Genomic DNA, 23,079 nt, shown 5'->3' on the forward strand with positions numbered 1-23,079 from the left:
ATTTTGAATGCTGATATATATACAGTGTATGTTGAAAGATTCACTGAATGGAAATTACTTTATAGAAAAAAATCCAATGTTCAAGGTGATCATAATTAAAGAGTAAGTGTTCAGTGCTCTCTGTAGGAAGAACTATTAAGCAAATCCAAACCAAATTTGGTATATTTACTTTCCTGAGTGTGTGGTTTCAATTTTTGGGAAAAAAATTAACTTTAATATTTAGCCACTAGGATAAAATTTGGTGCCACTATCCCCTTAATATCATATTGCATGTTTTCTAATAAATTTGCTACTGCACTACTGTTACTGTGAGAATTTTTCATTCTGTGCTTCACTACTGCAATAGCAATATCTTTTTAGGTGTTCAATTGGTTTGCAACTTCATTCTGGTTTCATATCAAAAGTTCCGATCTCCTAAAAACTCAAAATCATTTTCTAGAATTCCCAACAGTTAGAGGACCTCTTTTTAAACCTTTTAAGTGCTGAAATTCTTTAAGGACCAATCTGGTATTGCTGTTTTTGTTGATAGAAGAATTTAACAAATAATGCACATCATGACTGTTTACTTGTTGAAGAACTGTGAATAGCTTTTTGCAACTTCTTTCATACTTGAAATTTGTTAGAAAACATATGTAATATGCACATTAAGAGGATATCAGCACTAAATTTTACCATAGCAGCCAAAATTTGGAGTAAAATTTCTTCCAAAAATTGAAACTGCATACTCAGGACAATATGTAAATCAAATTTGGTTCAGCTTTATCCAGTAGATTCTTTCTACAGAGCTCTAAACCCCTCATCTTTAATTATGGACATCATGTACTTTTTTTCTTATAAAGAAAATACTTCAAAAAACCTTTTTATGACTTTGTCATCAAGAAATATATTATTAATTTTAGATGATTAATCTTATTAAAAATTAAAATGTATGCTAAAATCTTTTATGTAGAGAGTCAATCCTTTATTTAGATTAAGCATTTTTTCATGACAGAATTGAACATTTTAACCGGCGCTTTAAACATTTAAATCATGACATAAGTTTCAAAGTATTTCAAAGACAATTTAAATACAAAAAATAATGATGAATGCATAAAATTATAAAGTAATGCAATATAAAAAATTGTAAAATATAAATTAAGAATAATACATTATACAGATATCTAACATATTTTACAGAAGATGTGCACTGGATTGTGGTGTTTTGATGATGGTAAGAGCCACACTCACAGTCACATGTCATTTTGTGCATTCATCATTATTTTTTGTATTTATGTTATCTTTGAAATCCTTTGAAACTTTTTACCTGATTTGAATGTTTAAAGACAGATAATGTTCACTTTTATTCTCCATTTAAATATACTATTTTTAAGATTAAAGATGTTTACATCTATAATCTTAAACAATATAAAGATGAGACAGATTTTGTCTCAAAAAATGTTTAATGTAAGTGAAGGATTGAGTCATGCACTTTTTTATATTTATTATAATTAAGTTCATTCGTGTGGAGTTGAATATTACAAAGATTATTAAAGATGACAGTTTATTACTTGGTTTTCATTAACAGGTTTATTATGCTTTAGTCCACAACTATATTTATCAACTCATTATAGCAAAAAACAAAAAATAAAATAAATGCATTAAATTCTTTTTCCATTGCTTATGTATTGTGGGCATTCTAGATATAAAATCATAATCCTTATTGATAATTATCACTTATAAATTCACTTAGATGCTTATCTTCAATTAATTTGTACTTCAGATAATCTTTTGATAAGCAGAATATCTATATATTTGACTAACTCCCTTATTAATATATCAATATATAATTAAAATATTGCAATATGAAGTAACTATTAAATTTTAATCTAAAAAAATTTTAACTCAGTCAACATTTATCATCAAATTTTTACTTAATAGCATAGCTATAAACAATACTTGTTTGAATGTCCTGTTTTTATTATTTAATTATTACTAAATTAAAGTAATACGGTCTGCAATAATAAATATTTTTATCAAAATGTGTTCCAAAATTCTTCAGCACCTGTTAAAAAAGATATGCTTTTTAAGTTTATGTCATGATCAGTCTTAATGTAATGTCATTTATTACTTCCAGAGACTTTCACAGATTTTGAGCAGAGGTTACAAATAATTACTAAATTTTCTTTTGATAAAACTGCCATATCATACTTGCCTTTAATACTGATGCTGTTTTAAATGTATCAGATTACATAATGGTTTCCAGATTGACTGAATAAATTTTGCATGAAAATATGTTTAAAATTTCTCCAAATTAAGGAATTTTGTTTCCTATAATAATGATAACATTACAGGAAAATTTTTATTTCAATACTTTTAACTTATTACAATATATTTTTTAAGGATTTGTTATTTCAATCAATTGAATTGATGATAATCATCCACACTTTTCCAACAGTAAAACGTTTAATATTAGAAATGCAGATGCTGGCTCATAAACAAGGCTGAAAACATTTGTATTTCTGAAATTAAACAAGTGTAGAAGGTTGTTTTTAATATAATTCATTAAAGTAATATAATTAGAAATAATTTAAGTTTCAAATTTGCTATTGCATTTACTCTTATTTTTTATAGTCTGCAAATGTGAACACATTACTTTTAAGTTTTTAAAATAAATATCAATAATTGTTATTACTGATATATGAAATATTGCAAGTATAAAAGTCTGATATTTATCAATATAAGATATATTGATACATATTGTTGGGCTACTATATACATCAATACTCTGATGCTTTATGTTCTAATTCATCTGAATAGAGGCTTCTATTGCATATTAAACAAGTAGTGAGATGTGTAAGAAAATGTTTAAATGCACACATAGTTGTAATTACAGCCATTAGCCCAGGTAACATTAAAAGTTTATTTTTGATTCCACTAAGTAAAATAAATAGATATTTTCAATTCTTGTATGATTCTCTCTTTCTTCTACCATCTTGAAAGAGATTCATTTGTGGCTAAATGGATAGCTACATGATAAAGCCAATAATGCTTAAGAGCATACAGAAAATTTTTCTCTTTCTAATAATTTAGGTAACAGTAAGATAGTTTTGTAGTTAAAAATGGCAATATCATAATAATAATTAATTTAAATTTATTATTTTTTATCATTAGAAGTTTAAACAGTCTATGCATCTAATATTCAAAAAAATGATTATCCCTATATAAATGTGAATGATTTGAAATCATTAGAATTTTTTAAATATTTCATGTAATTTATTTCTGAAATAGGCATATTATCATTGAGAGATAAATTAATGATATAGTATTAAAAGTTATTACTTGAAAATAAATTCTTATAGATAAGTATGATATCCTATTTTAAATAATAAAATTATAATTCTTATAATAATCATATTAGTTTATTTATAAAAATAATTTTCATATTACTGTGTAATAATTTATTTCTTTTAAATTATTTCTCATTTACATTATTTTAATTATTCTGCTATTCTTTATATTCTGTTAAGAAAACTCTAATAAATAAATATTTTATTAGAATACAAAGTAAATATTCAGTTGATCAAAGTATTTAAATTATTGATCTACCTTTTATCAAATTTCATCTGAGATTTTGAATGAGTATAAGACTTTAAAAGTGGCTTATTTAAATTAGAGAGAATTTTTATTTTAGTTTTTGTTGTTGCTGTTGTTTATTCATTTAAACTTAAATCTTACACACTGATCAGATACAGTCTATTGAATCTTACTAATTTTTGTCAAAAAATAATATCTGTAATAGAAATTGAACTAGATACTTATTGATTTATAACTGATACAACAAAGAAGTTCGCCTGAACTAATCTGTACCTAGAATTGTTCCGGTAAAATATTGAAATATATAAAGATGAAAATATGAAAATATATTTTTTCATGATTTTTATTGATTTCTGTTATATAACATAATAATATTAGCTGATTATTAATACTAAATATATAATACCAAAGTTATAGTAAAAATATAAGATATTAAAATATTTCAGATATTAATTTTTTGGAAATGTAAAATATAATAATTTATTTATTAGAGTTTATTGAAATTTCAAAATTATATCATCAACTACTATATTTGGGAATTTTTACTTATCCAGTGTTTGTTTTTTGCCTGAACTATACTAATATTTTCATCAATTTATCATATAATAGTTATCACAGGTTCACGTAATAAGCCGTTGGGAAAAAATGGAAACAACTGAAGAAAAATTAGGTAAATACTAAATTTTAATTGTTAAATTTGAAAATATTTGGAGATATATTTGATTGCTTGAGATAGTGTGATTGAAAAAATTATTTTATTTGATTAGTTCTTATGTTTTTAGTATCTAAGATATTTTATTTTAGACAGAATCTAAAATTTTCCAAGTAATTTAAGTTCATTGAATTTCATTACTTAAAAATAAATTATTTTTATATGTTCAATTAGCTAATTAAATAAAAAAATAATTGGAAAATATCAGATGAGGTTTAACTGACATTTTTATAAAATTTTTTTTGTCTTAAACTAATTGAATTAGTATGAATACATACATTACTTCTGTCAAACATCAAATTCTGAATTGCATGAAGAGAAAAATCAGAATAATACTTAAGCGCTGATTTGACATATTTAAAAAGTATTTCTATAAAAAAATTTTGAAATATTGACGGTCAAATTTCTAAGTGATTCACTTCTTTGTTGCAATACAGTTACCAATACTGCAATGAAATTTATATTTTATTGCAACTCTACTGTGTCTTTGCACATATTCCTAAATCTTTCAATTATTTTTTCAACTATAATATCATGAATTATCAGTGCTGTAATTAAGTTTCAAGTTTCTGATAAAACTAGATTCATATCAGAATTCTCACTAGCATACAAACTGCTATGAAGTGAATATGAATTGGCAGTTTGCAATCTTCTTACAATTGTATACAAATCATCATGAGTTGAAAATATTTCAACTATTGACATTGGTTCATCTAACCAATTAGTTTTTAGTATGTCATTTATGAAATCACCAAAAGGCAGAAGAAAGAAAGAAAAGGTAAATTTAATGGTTATTTCTAGGATAACTTGATCAAGAATGTAAAAAAAAAACTTGTCCTAAATTTAAGTAATTTATGTAGGAAGGATGTAGGACAAAAATATTAAAAATAAAAATTTGTAGGAGTGATGGTTAAGAAAAATTTTTGAATAAATCAGAAATAATTTTTATTACTAAAATATTGCTCATCAATTAGCAAATTGTGATACAAATACATGTATCGTAATAGAAAAATTTGTGATATCAATACTTGTATCGAATATCAAGAAAATGATTGATACAATTATTATAGTACAGTATTGATATTGGCAGTAATGTAATTGTAATACTTTCATCATATTGCTTGGAACATTGTTGACAACAGTCTAAAAATAAAATTTAATATGATTATTAGTTTTAAGTAAACCATCTTATCACTGCTATTTATAAACTTACATATAATATAGTATTTACTGGAGAATAAGTAATGAACACTGCAATTGTTTTCTCTATTAGCATCTCTAATTTCTGTACAATCTCTTCATCAATATTTCATATATGTTCTCCAAAACTTAATCCACTCTTCCTTCAAAATAGTAGCCAGTGTAGTTCAAATTTATTTTAAAAATTGTTCTAAACTGGCCACTCTGCTTATAAGATACTTGTATCTCCAAATTAGTCCATCATAATGGGAAATATGACATAAAATATTGTCTTCATAAAAGTATGAGCATCTTCAAAGTGCTGTCATAGAAAAATGATATCAAATAAGAAAAAAAAACCTTAAAAATCCAGCAATCATAAACTGTTTTATGACACTAACATTTTTGGTCCTATTGAAAGATATCCTTCAGGTGCTCATTAAAACTAATAAAAGAACAGAAAAATACTATATAAATTTAAATTGCAGTTGGAGCATTACAAATTTCTAAATATTAATGTTCACAGAACACTTGGTAAAAAACATATCTTTAGTATATCAAACAACTTAAACATTGAAACGTGTATTCAAAATATTGAAAAAATAATAATTAAATAAAATAAAAAATTTTTTTGATATTTTGAATATACATTTTTTGATGTTAAAGTTGTTCAATATATTGAATACGTTTTTTTTTTTCAAGCATTCTATGAACATTAAATTAATTAATATTTAAAAAATTTGTAATGTTTCAATTGCATTTTAATTTATATCATTGTATTTTTCCATTTTTTATAAGCTGTAATGAGCATCTGAAGGTGGTCTTTCAATAAGACAGTGCCATTAAATAGTTTGCTATTGCTGGATTTTGTTATTTGATCAATAAATATCCAGTTATTGGTAAGTGATAAATGATTGTCTAAGACATCTAAATAGATCTTAGCAGTTTTAATTTTGGTAAAATAACTAATGATCTAAATCTAAACTGCATTAATATAAAATTGCATATTTTACTAAGATAAATTTTATATATATACACACACACACATCTTACCACTAGTGGTACTAAACAATGTTTTTACTTAAAAAAATTTAATTTCAAAATTTTCCATATATTTTAATTTATAATTTAAATTATAATTTCTAATTGAAAGTTTTTTAAGAACTGAAGAAAAGCAAATTTATATATAAACTTTGACATGAAATAAAAATAGATGGCAATAAAATCAAATTGTTTACATTTGATTGTTTTTCATGTTTCTTAAAACACAAGCCAACTTTCCTTACATAACAGCTCCATAAATAAACAATTACTTAACTATATATACTCTTAAAATTAAATACAGAAAATACAATTTCAAAGATAAATGTTTTCAGAAATTTCTGATTTCCAATTTCAGAGTCACTGAAATCTTTATGTAGAAAAACATTTGAAAAATACCTTGTTTTAAAATTTTTTAGAACATTTGCTGCATCAATTTGATTATTTGACTCCTTTAATTGACTTATGACATGTTGAATATTGAGTAGGCCTCTGTGCAGTTTGTATATATATGTAGCACACCCTTGTTTGCTATATTGAAAATGCCCACATCCAAGGATCTCGATTGTACTAGTTTTGATTACCTTGTCTTAATTCATAGCTATTGTTAATTCTTCTGCTGTTCCTAATGGTAGAAATTCCAAATCAGATATGAGTATTTGCACTTTTTTCTAGTATATTTGGATTTCTCTATCTCTGGTTGTTGAAGCAACATCTTTCATGATATCTTTTCTATGTTTGTCTAGTCTTTTGCTCAGTTGATGAACAGTGTTATTGATGTAGCATTTGACAGTCCCTCTCCTCTCTTTGCACATGTTCATACTTTTTCATGCATTGTACTCACATAATGAGGGGACTGTTGGATTTTTTGAGACACTCGCAAACATTTAAAGAACGTGTAACCATATGCATTTTCTGTTATGCAGTTGAACTCTTTATGTAAGGTTTATTTAGTGGATGAAAATTGGATGGCTTGGAATATCCAGCAGCTTTTAGATGCTGGATATTCCAAGCCAAGCTCTTTAAGTACAACAGCCCTAGCCCAAACAGCCAGAGATAGAGAAATCCAAATATACTAGAAAAAATAAAACTCATATCTGATAAAATAAAATAAATATGTTATTGAATTTTAATCTCTAGTAAGCAAATATACATTTATTTACTGATATCTGATTTGGAATTTCTACCATTAGGAACAGCAGAAGAGTTAACAATAGCTATGAATTAAGACAAGGTAATCAAAACTAGTACAATCGAGATCCTTGGATGTGGGCATTTTCAATATAGCAAACAAGGGTGTGCTACATATATATACAAACTGCACAGAGGCCTACTCAATATTCAACATGTCATAAGTCAATTAAAGGAGTCAAATAATCAAATTGATGCAGCAAATGTTCTAAAAAATTTTAAAACAAGGTATTTTTCAAATGTTTTTCTACATAAAGATTTCAGTGACTCTGAAATTGGAAATCAGAAATTTCTGAAAACATTTATCTTTGAAATTGTATTTTCTGTATTTAATTTTAAGAGTATATATAGTTAAGTAATTGTTTATTTATGGAGCTGTTATGTAAGGAAAGTTGGCTTGTGTTTTAAGAAACATGAAAAACAATTAAATCTAAGCAATTTCTCTGCAATAACTCACTGAAATACACATGTATAAACTTATCTATGTATATTTTAATGAAAAAACAAATGTTGTTTTTTTTCAGATGCAGCCAAAGGTAATTAAGAGTGGCATGTATACATTCTTAATCAAGTTTCAGCACAGGAAAAAACACTGATATGAACAGAACCATCCCTGGATGCTTTTTACTTTTGGAAGCATTCTAAAAGAGAAAAGAAAACAATCATCAAAACAGGTCTAATGAATTGATCTCAATGTTGAGTGCTTTAAAAAATTCAACTCTTATTATTTTGGGATATGAATAAGTGTTATTTGAATCATCTTGTTTATAATCAATAAAACATGTAGTTTGCAAAGCAGTTATTAGTGAGGTTGAGGCCGAAGTTTTAAACACAAAAATGTGTACGTCAGATGTTCGGCGCCCCTTTCCTGTAAGCCTAGAAGTTTGACAAAGGTGTTTGGAAAGTCGAGCATGATTCCACTGACTTTCCAAACACCATTGTCAAACTTCTAGGCTTATAGGAAAGCGGCACCGAACGTCTGACGTACACGTTTTTGTGTTTAAAACTTCGGCCTCAACCTCGCTATTATTACAAAATCTTATTAAATTTTAAAATTAAATTGCTCATCATTTTATATTTTATATTATAATTTTGACATAAAATATAAAATTATAATAGGAAAAATAAAAAGCCATTCTTCTTGTTTTTTTTTTTAAATAAAACAATTTACTATTATTTAGCTTTCTTTGAGAACTTAATATCATAAATTACACATCACATATTACCCCTGGTACTTTAAGTTTTTCAGCTGATTTTCAAAGAAGTTAAAAATTCAGTAATTCAGATCTTTAAACCTGTCAAATTTCAACCAAATTCTAAATTTTTAATTAAATTTTATTTCAAGAGCAGGCAAACTGTTGTACACACTCTGCTAGACAAGTATGGTACATAATTTTATTTTATTTTTCTGATGAAATAAAATTATTTAGCAGGTGGCACTGAACAGTTTTTTGCTCATGAAAAAAATTAGAATTTACATGAAATTTTAAAAAGTTTAAAGATTCGTATTGTTGATTTTACTGCATTTTTCTATCCCTGAAAAGAACTGAAAAGCTTAAAAGTAGTAGAAACAATGTGTAATGTGTTGTTATGATATTACTTATCTTTTTCTTCAATAAAACAGAACAAAGGCAAGTTAATTTGTTTATAAAACTTTTGTAAAGATATTCTGAATGTGAAACTAAAATATTTTTTGAAAAATAAATTGAATTTTTTACATTTATCATCATTATTTTGTTTTAAAGGAATAGTGGTAAGAATGGAAAAATATAACACACCAACAACTGCCGTAAATCGTCAGGCTATAATCTGAAATAATAATTATAAATTACAAATGAATTTGGCACTAGAGGGAGGTGTTAGGCACCATCTCGTAGAATTGTTTAAATGGAAAAATAGTTATTTTTTTTACATAGATATATTTTCAGCATTCATAAAATAATCAATTGAATATAAATTTTAAAAGATTATAGTATATATTGCCCTAGTTTATATTGATAAGAATATTAAATTATATCAAAATTATCTGTTTAAGAATTAGCAGGGCTGGCCTGAGCTATTGGTGTTCTACACAGTCACCTAGGGTGCAAAAATGTAGAGGTGCAAAAAACTTTTGGGCCAGCCTGAAGAATAGGTAATTACAAAGAACAAAAAATGAATATGTAGTAATATGGAATATGTAAAAGTGTGGAAATGGTGTAACATGTTTCAAAAAATTATATAGTTGATTGGTAATACTTCAGCTTTCATATAATAATAAGGTTAAAGAATAACTATTTTTCATTAATTTTATTATTTTTTTAAAACAAAATAATTGACAGTTATTGAAAATGATAAATGGAAAAATTGGTTTTATTTTTAAAAAAAATAAAATAAAAATTAAGTTCATATTAAGAAAAATTTTGATAAAACTGTTTTACAGAGTAGAGTCAAAAATGAACTAATTCTATTATACAATACATAAAAATTCTTACAGCACATTTAAAAGTTGTCTCTATAGTCATGAACTTCTGCCATCATCCATATCACTTATCCAAGCAGTCTTCAAATCTGGTTTTTGTGATATCTTCAGGCACTTTAATTATTGCATCTTCCATTTCTCTGTTGATTGGAATCTATGACTCTTCAACTTCTCTTTTTATTTTAGGGAACAGTTAAAAGTTTATAGGGAAACATCATGGATTGGGGAATTACTGTTATTCCATTCTTAGTTGGATAATTGTTGACCAGGAATGACCAATGCACAAGAGCATTGACACAGTGAAGATTCAAGTTTTCTTTTACCATTCATAAACCTTTGTTTGACTCACAGTTTTCTTGCTATATGTTTCATGGGATGTTGGAAGTTTCTATGAAGATTTTATGAAATTTCATACAAAATTCGTTATTTTCTTGTAGCTCCAGATGCATTATTTCTTATCTGCCAACTTTCTGTGAAATTGCTGTACAAATTCAGCAGTTTCAATTGCTCATGAAGGGAACAGAAAAAGAAAGCAATGATGTGCATGAGCATGGACTTGATGTATTGAAAAATGACATAGTGACAACTTGTGACTGTCCAATGTAGGGTATCAGAGTTAGTGAAAGGTAAGTTATAGAATTTATTTAATAAAAAATACATTTTTAACAAAACGGTAATAACTTTTTCTATTATTGTAGTTAATTTTAAAATTTAATACAATTTCATTTGTTGTAATGAATAGTGAAAATGTTATATATGATAAAATAAGATTACTGGGATTGAAATCCATTTCTCCAATAAAAAAGAAATAATATAAATGAATTTGAAAAATTAATCTTACTATAATAGTAACTGCTTGGCAAACTACATGACCACACCACAAAAGAAACCTTAAAATGCAGTGATATTTTTAATTTTCAAACATTTTTGGTTGTTTTTATTGACCTTATTTAGTATAAAAACACCAATTGAATGATGATCCAGCATTCTCTCGGTTTGAATTTTTTTGGTTTTAGAATAGTAATATTTAAATTATATTTGTCAGAAATACATTTACATCCTGTTTGCGTCAAATGAAAACTGTCATTTCATTGCCATTTTTATCCTGAAGATGATTGATAGAAAGGACTGAAAAATTTGAAAATTAAAAATATCACTGTATTTTAAGGTTTATTTCATAGTGTGGTTATTTAATGCAAGTGTAGTATCCATAGAAGTACAGACTACATGTATAATTTTAATAATTTATTAAATAATTTAGAATCATTTGGAAGAAAAGAACTGGCCCAGGGCAGGGCTTGAACCCACAACCTCTACTTGCCAGTTGTGCCACCCAGATCTCGAGCAAGCCTTCACTTCCAGATGTATTTAAATTTAGATTTTATTCCAGATGACTCTAAATTATTTAATAAATGATTAAAATTATAGTTATTAATTTAGTTGAGAGATGGCTACATGTTTTACTGATTGTAAACAAGATGATTCAGATAACATAGTGCACTTATTCATACTCTAAAATAATAAGAGTTGAAGTTTTTTAAGACTCATCTTTGAGATCTATTCATTAGACCTGTTTTGATGATTATTTTCTTTTCTCTTTTGGAATGCTTCTAAAAGATAAAAACATCCAGGGATGGTCTGTTCATATCAGTGTTTTTCCTTGCTGAGACTTGATTAAGAATGCATACATGCCACTCTTAATTACCTTTTGCAGCATTTGAAAAAGGATATCATAAAGTTTACACGTTACATTCATTGAAATACATAAATTGCAGAGAAATTTAGATTTGATCACCTCATGTTCCATAAAACATGAATAGTTATGTTGTATATCATAAATTTGTTATATATGTACAAAAATCATGTAACAAATATATACAAGGTGTATATGTATATAGAGTGTTAATGTTTGATATGCTGTAAACTTAAGGGGTGGTAGAGATCAATGAGATTGTCATTTTATATGAAGCACCTAGGATCAGAAACAAAAATTGGTGGTGCTATAGCCTGCATAAAATTTGAATGTGCCTGTGTAAAAGGCAACCTTTTTTCACACCTCTACAGTTTGCTTTCATCACCTTATTTTGTATGTATTTTGGAAAATGAGTGCTGTGATACAGTAAATGAAACTTTTTGATATTTTTCTGTATATTTACAATATAAATGTTTAAAGTAGTGACTGCCAACTTTGTTATACAGAGTACACTGATAAATCAGAGGACAACAAGCATTCTCCAAGTGCTTGTTTTCCTTTGATAGTATCAAAGCTGAAATATTATAGATGAACAACGCTTTCTTTGGTGTCCCATATAACATATATACAGTATTAATACCCCAGAGGAAGATGTCAGGAGGTGTAAGATTATGGGATTGAGAGGGCGAAGGAGCTAGACATTTCCTCTTAATTAATCAATGCCTGACAATTACTTGTATGCAAGGAGAAAGGAGTAAGCCAGGACACCATCATATTGGAACCACATGGTAGCACACTATTGTAGAAGAATATCTTCAAGAAGTTCTGGTAAAGTGAACACCTTACCAGAACTTCTTGAAGAAGTCTTGATAAACTTGCACAGTCAAATGTGATGGTAGAAAGTACAGTCCAATTAAATAGTCTCAAAGAAAGATGAGATTTTGCTGTGAATAAGTTGCCTGTTACCTACCACACAGACATGTCCAAATTTTCTGCAGGCAATAGTTCAATCAATTTTTGTTTCTGATTTTAGGTTGCTTCATAAGAGAATGCTCATCTCATTGGCCTCTACCATCCCCTAAATTTACAGCACATTGAACACTAACACCTTTATATATATGATTTGAGTAATAAAAACTGTATGCCTGAACTTTATTCATAAAACATAAGAGATATATAATTATGTTAATTAAAATTTTATAATAAATTATCTTTAATTTAAATATTGTAACCTGAGAGAAAGCTACTAATTTGTAGTGAAATTTGATCTCATAATTAAATGTGAAAATGTTATTTTAAGGCACTTTCAGATGGCAATTTATATTCTGTCACATTTGTTCATCTTCCATTGAAATTCTTTCATTTTGAAGGTATGCTTCATATGGGTGTTTGTGATCCACATCTGTGACAGGGAAATATAGATCTTATTACAAGTGGTGTGAAGCTTTCTATGTGGACCATTTTTGGTGGCTGTTTCAAGCAATTGGATCAATCCAAGGTCACCAGTTGGCTATTATAATTCGGCTCATGTGGAAGACATATTGTCATATTTTTATAAATTAATAATAATAATAACATAAATTTATTATCAGAATTAAACAATGACCAGCTGTGTAGTATTGTTCAACTGTCAAATGCACAGACATTATTGGGGTGCATCTGTAATCATTGTCTATCACAGCAATGATGGAGGAGAAGAAGAAGGAGAGATTTTTAGTCAGCATCCATACTTTGCAGCAATATGTGGTGCAGTAGAAAAGTGTCACATCCCTACAGCAAATCCTTTTACATGGACAACTGAGTAGTGTCATTGAGCAACATGTCTGAGTTTCTGCTATATGTGACTGAATGGTATCATTCAGTGGCATGACAGAATAGCCATCTGAAAGCAGCCTAAAAGTCATTCATTTTTATGGAAATTTTATCAAAAAATGAAGATCTTTTTCATTGTAACAAACCTTCAAAATTTTTATGAATATAGTATTACATTAGAAAATTGTTCAAAATAATTTAGTCCATATATATTTATAAATATTATATTTTATTTTATGCAAAATATTTTTGATTTTAATTTGTGTAATCTTATAAGAATTATCATTCTGCTAATTATAAAAATGTTTTGAACATTGTATTTGTTAAAAGTTTTATTTTAAGATATTTTTTCTCTTATAGGAAATTAATAATAAATTAAATTGAAATTTATTTTCTAATGTACTTAATTTTAAAATTTTCAATATTGTTATTTATTCAAAATTTATTTTAATAATTAAATGAATTATTAGTACCTTTGATTAGTTTTTAGAAAAATTTATTTTTAATTATTACAAAATTGAAATTATTTTGTGGCAGATACATTATCACCACACTATATACATTTTGAAGATAAATCATTTCAGTTCAAATTAAGTATATCTAAATGTTTTTTAATAATTTATATATTGGAGTAATATGCTGTAAAACTATGTACAATATTGAATTTGAAGCTAACAATAATAATAATAATAATTTTTGTGTCAAAGTTTGCAAGTCTCTTTAAGAATTAGAAACAGTCCAATTTTATTAATAAAACAATAAAAAAAAGTTTTTAACTAAATTTATAATTCTTAGTATCAAGAGCAGTTACATAATTTTGGAGTAAAAATAAACTTAAATCAACCAACCAATTAATTGATTTACTAAAATCGTGTTTCTTATACCTTCTTCATGAGCATGAATAATAAACATTTGTAAAGAAAACAAATGAAAACTCCAATTACACTATGAAATATGGTATCTTCTAAATAATACAATGTTTGAACACAATTCAAAAAGTAGTTCTAGAGCAGGGATCATGAAACTTTTTCACAGTGGGCCACATAACTGAGAGAATGACAAGCATGGGCTGCAAAACCATTTTGTTCAATACAGTATACTGAATACACAAAAAATAAAGACAATATATTTATTTACCAATACACAAACATGATCGCTGCAACAAGCTCGTAATCACGTTTCTTAGAAATTTCATTACAGGTTCTTACACAAAAAGTGCTTCGATATCCAAAGTCACAAAATGTCACCAAATTTTTTATTTCACTGATTTTCCTAAATATTATATTACTGTCAGATGCAAAAATGAGGTTGGACCAATTTTGGCATTTTTACTTACACTTATTTTAATTTTTTCTACATAGTAAGTTTATCTGCAATCTATGATATTTCCATATAAATAATTATATTTTAGCTTATTTGTGTCACATTGTTGCGGTGGGCCGGATGAACTGACCTCGCGGGCTGGATCTGGCCCACAGGCCATAGTTTGGTGACCCCTGGTCTAGAGGGTCCATCTTGTTACATACAGACTGTTGTTGCTTCCATTTAATGTCTGTTGGAATAAATTTATTTTTATAAAATTATTTTTTGAAAAAATGCAAAGAATAAAAATAAAAGGATAAAACAAATTTCAAGAAGGATACTTGTCTTCTCCTGTCCTTTCTGTGAGTGCACTTTCTGAATACTGTTAATTATATTTCATATTATTTTTCAGAAAGTAATGTCAAATAAATAATTAAATTATTATTGAAATGGTTCTTTTATTGTATAATTTTAAATTTCTGCTTTTAGCATGTTTTATTTTATATTGTAGTACATTTTTATTATCTGAATTTAAATTTGTGTACTCCAAATCTGTTTAGACATCTTATAGTTATTATAAACTCACTGAAAAATACAGTTAACATAACATACTATTTTAATTTACTTATTGAAAACTTACTGCTCTATAGACCATGTTGATGTAAGTTAGTAGTTCTGTGATCTACTTTTCTTGTTAAAATTTGCACACTTGGATAAAATAAACTCTATAATCATCATTAATTTTTTTTCATGTTTCTGTGCTTAGAAACTCTTCACAGAAACATGGAAAAAACTAATGATGATTACTTACATATATAAACATCTCATAAACTGATTTTTAATTATAGCCAAATGATCTATCAGGTTATTAGGCTATTTTAAGACTAATTTTAATAACTAAACAAATAGTAATTTGATTAGAGGATTAGGCTGCCATCTCTTGATAAATTAATAATTATAAATTAATTAATTTTAATTTTAACTTAGAAAGTTCTAGAAGAAAAGAATTAGTCTGAAAAGGACTCAAACCCACAACTTCTGCAAACTGTACAGATGCATTGCCAGTTATGATATCTGGACCTCCATCCAATCTTCACCTCTAGAATTTTTAATAATTTAGGTATAACCATACTGCTCACTCATAGTGCCATCTAGAGACAACTTTAGCATTCATGATCCTCCAGTCATCTCCAATCAGCACCTTGAGTGACCAGTTTGGTTATACCTAAATTATTAATAATTCAGGAGGTGAATATTGGATGGAGGTCCACTGGCAATGCATCTGTACAGTTTGCAGAAGTTGTGGGTTTGAGTCCATTTCAGACTAATTCTTTTCTTCTAGAACTTTCTGAGTTAAAATTAAAATTAATTAATTTATAATTATTAATTTATCAAGAGATGGCAGCCTAATCCTCTAATCAAATTATTGTTTGTTTAGTTATTAAAATTATCACGATAATCCGGTAGATCAATTGGCTTTAAGAACAAAATATATTTGCATTTTTCTTCCAAGATAGAGTATGACACTAAATATAATAAATAGGATGATATGATTTTTTTCTTTTAAATTTGTTTAATCAAATTGCTTTCTTCTATCAATAATTAGAAAGTCACTTATCATCAGCTATTTAATACAAAAACATAAAGAAGTATTAAAAATTCCATTGTAATGGAGTTAGAGACTTAAAAATACAATGAATGAATTATTCTTTGTTACTTATCATGTAGATTTTGCAATATTTCAGAAATTGTCCTAAAGATTATTTAGTATTTTTATTTTGCTGTTAATTGCCATTTATATTAGTTATAGTAACTAACCTACATGTTAGCTTTCCAGATATGTTTTGTTAAGCAATGATCATGACAAACTTATTGAAAATACTTCTGAAAGAAATAGTGCTTATTAGTTATATCTGCATACCAAATAGACAATATTTTATATAATAAATGTTAAGCAAGGATAGAGCATTATGTTTTAGATCTGTAATTCCATTAGATTGTAATTTTTAATAATACTGTTTGTTACTATAGTAAATAGATGATAAGAATATCTAATGAAAATAAGATAGTTTTAAGTTTTATAATTTTATTGTTAATTTCAAAATAACTTACATTAAAATATTATATAGATGTAATTTGATTGTTAATATGTACAATAATGGCCATAGAAATATCGTCATTTATGATATAGCAAATACCACATGCTATACCAAAAAGCATTCTACAGATGTGCATAGTATATTTAAGTTATAATCACAATAATTACAAATTGTTAATCTATAATTGTTGATTGTTGAGAATACGTTCTATATGCTATTTCACGAGAGGGTAAACCTTCATCATTCAAAGCAACAATTATGGAATTATTATGCATTATTAACTGTTGAAAACATTACATTTGCTTAGTGCACCACCTTTGCATGGGCTTTTATACCAATAGATGATACTATTACCAGAAGTATTACCAAGAAAACATTCTTGAATGCTGTTTTCACATTGATGCATGAACAGTGAAAAAATATTTGCAATGGAGTTGTTTTGTTGCCTACTTTTAAGCTTATTGTTATAATTTTAGAAAACATGAATGTATGAATTTGTTGATAGAAATTTTATCAACAACTAATGATCTGTCATTTTTAAATATCATTTAAAACAATTTAAATATGACAAAAACATTGGCTGAAATCTCATTAACCATTATATGGGGTCCTCCAAAATGATTGCTACCATTTTAAATTACTGTACTTATGCTGTTTATTATCTGAGAAGTATGCAATGTATACCAATTGATAGAGTAAGTGTCCAAGTTTCATCTCCTATCTTCATTAGAACATCTTGTTGTCTACTACCTTTAGGAAGTGCTGTAAATGAAAATTGCAATCTGCAACAGAGAAGGTATTTGCCGTTCTGCAGTTTGCAAAGTTGTAATCACATGCCATTATGCAGTAGGAGTATTCTGCAGGAGCTGTAGAGTTGTTGCACCTGTGGGAGGAAAGGCAATGGATATTCTGTTGTGAGTGTAAGAAGAATTTGAGTGGCACTTGGATGTGTGCTGTGTGACACAAGGTGCACACATCGAAAACTTGTAATAGGCAAATGTGAAACTTTGACAGTTTTCCAATGTTTTAATATACATTACAACATTTTTAGATAATAATTAATATAGTTACAGTAATTTAAAATGGAAGCATTCTTTTTGGAAAATCCTATATTACTAATACCTAAGAAAACATACTTTATACTTTAAGATACTATGGCCTTATGTATTTTCCAAGTATCTGATAACATCCTTAAAATAAAATATACATTCGACACCCGGATAACTCGACACTATTGGTTAAGTAGTCAGTTTTCTGTGGTTCCAGCCAACTTACATAGGCATTAATGTTAAAAAACTCGGTTTACTCGACACTGTTTAACTCGTCACCACTGGATAAGTTGACATACTTTTGCTATCCCACACTCCGATAAGTCATCACTCCCTCCTGAAAAAATGAATTCACTCTGCACGCGTGGTGCAAACTCGTTTTTTTTTTTTTTTCAGGAGGGGAGTTGATTTATTTATTAATATATAATTAATATATTTAATAATATAATAATATATTAATATTATTAATATGTATACATATTAATAAAAATGCCTTAACATTTTATGTATTTTTATGTATAAAATAACAACAGATAAACAAAAAGAAAATATACAATCTACATCAATGTCACACCAGAATCCAATTTTGCATTTTCTCATACCAGAGGCATTAAGAATCCTTAGATGTTACGTGCCAACAATTGACAATTGCGAAGATGATGTTTTAAAGGCGTTCATGATTGTTGAAAAAGAAAGTCGAGACAGTTAAGTGCTCAAAACAAACAACACTAAACAAATTTTTCAGTTTTTCATCTACAGAGTAATTGTAAATGGAGGACACAATGTATTGTAAGTCTATACTACTGTATAACGCACTACTGCATTTTATTAATTGTAGTTTTGTGGTTTTTTTCCAACTTTGCTTTAGTCATCACATCAGATAACTCGACACATTTCCACTTCCCTTTGGGGTGTCAACTTATGTGGAGTCAACTGTAATTAAGAAAAAAATAGTGTGAATTTTAAAAAAAAAGTTGTTTAACATATTAAAATTCAGTTTTTCTTTACACAAATAATATTTATATGAATTTTAAAATATAGCTTATGTTTTTAAAACAAATCCAGGTATTACAAATTTAATCAGAAATAAGTGTTTATGTATAAATTATATATTGAACATGGTTTTACAGCAAAGTATTTTTATTAATTATTTTTTCACTCTTATAATATTATTAAAATATCAATTTAATTTTATATCTCAGGATATTTAAAAAAATCGACTTTTGCTTCATTTCATAAATTTTACTAATCAGAATTTTATTAGTAATGTATACTATATTGTTATACATGGTTTTTAATTAACATGGAAATAGAAGCATAAAAAATGTGAATGTGTGCATGTATGAAAGAAGAAATAAATATTTATATAAATTTATGATTATTTAAATTATGTAACAAGACTTTTCATAATAAAGTATATTTTATTAAAACACAATATTCTGAACATCATTTATTATTTTGAATAAGTATGAGATAAATTTTGGTTTTTATTAAATCAACATTTAATGAAATTGATGGTATATTTTATCTAAATAGGTTTAAAATAGCTATAAAAAGAAATATATATTCATTATTGTTCAAAATGAACTTGTTCTGTTGTTTAAATATCAATATGTGAATATTATGTGATAACTGTTCTACAGACCAACTGGATGGGCTTCGTGTAACAAAGAGGAAGCACTCATCTTTGGAGGATTATTTGCAATTGCCTGATGATTATGAGCAAAGAGAATCTCAACCTGGCAAAAAAAGAGTGAGTTTGATTTATTAATCTTGACATTTTGATAATTATTAATTTAAGGTATAAATTAAGTAAAAAGTATTATATATAAATTTAAATTTTAAATATAAAGGTTTGTTATTTTAGTTACTGAAGATATGCTTGGATTTTTTTTATTCTTAAATTTTTTTAAACTTATCATTTTATCATTTTTAAGTTTTGTAATTCAGATCTGAAAGCTAAATAGTATTGGAAGTTACTCAGAGATAGCATAACGAATTATTAAATACTTAAATTTTATTTAGTATCATACTAGGATAATTCATATATGAGAACATTAGTTTAATTTGCTATTTTCTTGGTCCTTTTGATTCTTGACTTTATTCCTTTTGATGATCTAACATATTTTTAAAGCTTTAAGTCCAATTGGATTTGTTGTCATGTAATGAGACTACAGATTTTGAAATATTAGTGGAATTATTTAAAGTGCATAAATGATTAATTCCAACATATACAGTGGTACCTCGTATAACGTACGCCTCGAATAACGGACGCTGCGAACAATGGACTTTCTGTTTGGCCATTATGTGACTTGAGCAGCAGACTGGCTGCGAACAATGGACTTTCTGGCATAATTGGTGACTGCTCCATGGGTGCGTTCTTTAATAGCGATCGCTCTGCATTTCTGCTACTACGGGAGTGCACTGCTGTTTGTGGGCATTTAGGAACAACGGTGAAAGAAAGAAAGATGGCGGCGCCCGCACTATCAATAGTATCGTGATGGAGGAATCTATAATTCTAAACTATGAGCTTTAAAAAGCAAAAGAAGGGTTCCAATTTAACCATAAAATGGATTATTTGTTGAAAGATCATTCAAAATAGCCTTGAAAAAAAATTCATAAAGACACTTACATCATTGCGTGCGCTAACTCGCGCTTTCACAATTTCTTAATTCTCGTTCATAAAACCACATAATGGACCCGGAAATGAAATTATCTTAGCCATGGAGGACGCCATGTTGCTTTCCACTGTAAACTACTGCTACAAGTGGCTGTTTTTGCTATTCAATGGCGTGCACTCCGACCGGAATTTAGGAACGCGTTCCACAGGAATTTTTTAACAGATGTCACTCACGCAGAGTTACGCGGAGAAATAAAAGAACGCACCCCATGTTCATTTTTTAATGATACAGTACGGTTATTTTATGCTGCGGAATGAATTAGATGTTTTAACATGTATTTCTATGGGAAAATGCATTTCGTATAACGGACGTGCACCTGGAACGGATTAAGTACGTTATATGAGGTACCACTGTATTGTTTTAATACTATACATCATAAACAAAATTATATTAAACTAAGGTGTATATCATTCTGTTAATTAATTTTTTCATTAAAATTTCATTTGAATAAGTTTTATACAAAATTATATTAAAAATATCAGCAGGTTTAAAAAACCGCGCATTCTTTTATTCAGCGCGCTTGCAGCGCTTTTAGCGCATGTGTTCAATTATTAAGCCTACTGCCAGCGCGCTTAAGCTGCGCTTTCAGCTCACTGGCAGCACCTCTCGACCACGCTAAAAATACTGCTTACAAGATGGACGCCTCCGTGAAGAAGTATCTTTTTCGATTACCAAACGATAAACAGTTTTTTTGCTACATTAAATGAGCAGATTTTTAACTCCTTTGCTTCAAGTATATTTTTAATAAATGTGAAATGTATAATAACAAAACGAAATATAAGAATCTATTATTATTGTCTTTGTTTATGAAGTCAAACCTACCGTTAAAAGTTGGTTTATGAAATACTGTTTCTAATTTTTATTTACAGATTCTAGCAATTTACTGCAATATTTGAGAGAGAATAAAATTTTGCCTTCTGAAGTAGACTTACCATCATTAAATCATTTAAAAATACATAAAGTGTTAATAGAATCAGTCAACGCCAATGACACAAATAAGTCATCATTTCTACGTTTTCTTATAAAAAACATCGAACTTAATGGCTTTTCTTCTAATAATACTGAACAAACGCGCGTAAATATAGCAGTAAGAGAATCATCGTTTACATCGGCCATTTTGAGATAGCTTTCTCTCCAGCAAAAGTGTTTTCGACCGTCAGCAGCAAAAACGTCACTTCCGGTAGCAACTGCTCAGCGCACTGCTGAATAAAAGAATGCACGGAAAGGTACTTATCTGTCAAAGCCCCACATAGTATATTGCATTGTGTTGCATGTTGTTTTCCAAGGTCATGTCATGTCAGAGAAATGATGTGAGCTTGAACAGGTGAATGAATTAATTAATTACATTGTTATTTTGTTGCAGTTCTTTATCAAGTGAATTCCAATTAGAACAGGATGTGTATGCTACTGTTTTATATTTAAGTGGATCCATAAACAGTGCATTCAGCAGAGAAATACAACAAACTTACTTCATCACCTAATACTTACTGATAAAAATTGTTTATTAAATAAACATTTTCAACCTATTATCATAGGCCATTTTCAGGTTTTTAAATTCAATAATAAATTGTTACAAAAATGAAATATTCAGATATTGGAATTTACATTGAAAATTCCGAATTACAAATTTAAACTTGAACAAATAAATGTATAATGAACAAAATACAACTAACAAAAATAAAACTAAATAAAAATTATTACATAAAACTTCTAAGGAAATATAGCATAAAAATAAAAGTAAAATCAAAGTTGATTGCAGGGTCATTATTACTTAAGGGTTTTATGCCCTAATTTATTTTCTGTTATGTATTCCAATGCTGAGGGCAATGCATTTGCATCTCTGGCTTGTACCTATTTACCAACTTTTGACATTTTCCTTATTCATAGTAACCAAAATTTTATATACCTCTTTTAGGTCATTTGAGATCTTATCCTTATGATTCATTATATCATAAACTCTTCATAGATTAGAGTTTCTGTACATAACCCACCTGTATTTTAGAACCCTTGTTTAACTCCAATAAGTCCTTTTTGTACATTCCACAAAAAGAATATGCAGTTGGAACACACAATTTAAGTTTATTTTGATTTATACTTTTATAAGAGAACGTAGACTTGAAGATCTGAAGAGAGAGAAGGATCAAAAACCCGAGCTTTCTATTGATGTTTCTGTTTTGTACAAAATGGACTTATTGGAATTAAACAAGGGTTCTAGAATACAGGTGTGTTTCATTTGTTATCATGTCAAAAATGGTAGGTTCCCCAACAGTGCCTCAGTTTAATGTT

At 27.5% G+C, this 23,079-nt stretch overlaps 1 protein-coding gene across 4 annotated transcripts in view; it reads left to right on the forward strand.

The window, feature by feature from the left end:
- Positions 1-23,079, forward strand: part of LOC136969515 (YLP motif-containing protein 1-like) — a 145,561-nt gene that overhangs the window by 85,001 nt on the left and 37,481 nt on the right. For 3 of the 4 annotated variants that reach the window (XM_067263690.1, XM_067263692.1, XM_067263691.1), the window contains 2 exons: positions 4,183-4,243; positions 19,756-19,865. The exons of the other annotated variant lie outside the window; for it this stretch is intronic. In XM_067263690.1, the coding sequence (XP_067119791.1) occupies positions 4,183-4,243; positions 19,756-19,865 (171 nt within the window). The remainder of the gene's footprint in view (positions 1-4,182; positions 4,244-19,755; positions 19,866-23,079) is intronic. 4 annotated transcript variants of the gene reach the window in all.

The sequence above is a fragment of the Centruroides vittatus genome, unplaced genomic scaffold (genome assembly GCF_030686945.1).
Source record: "Centruroides vittatus isolate TY-2023 unplaced genomic scaffold, ASM3068694v2 contig_18, whole genome shotgun sequence".
Classification (NCBI taxonomy): Eukaryota; Metazoa; Arthropoda; class Arachnida; order Scorpiones; family Buthidae; genus Centruroides; species Centruroides vittatus.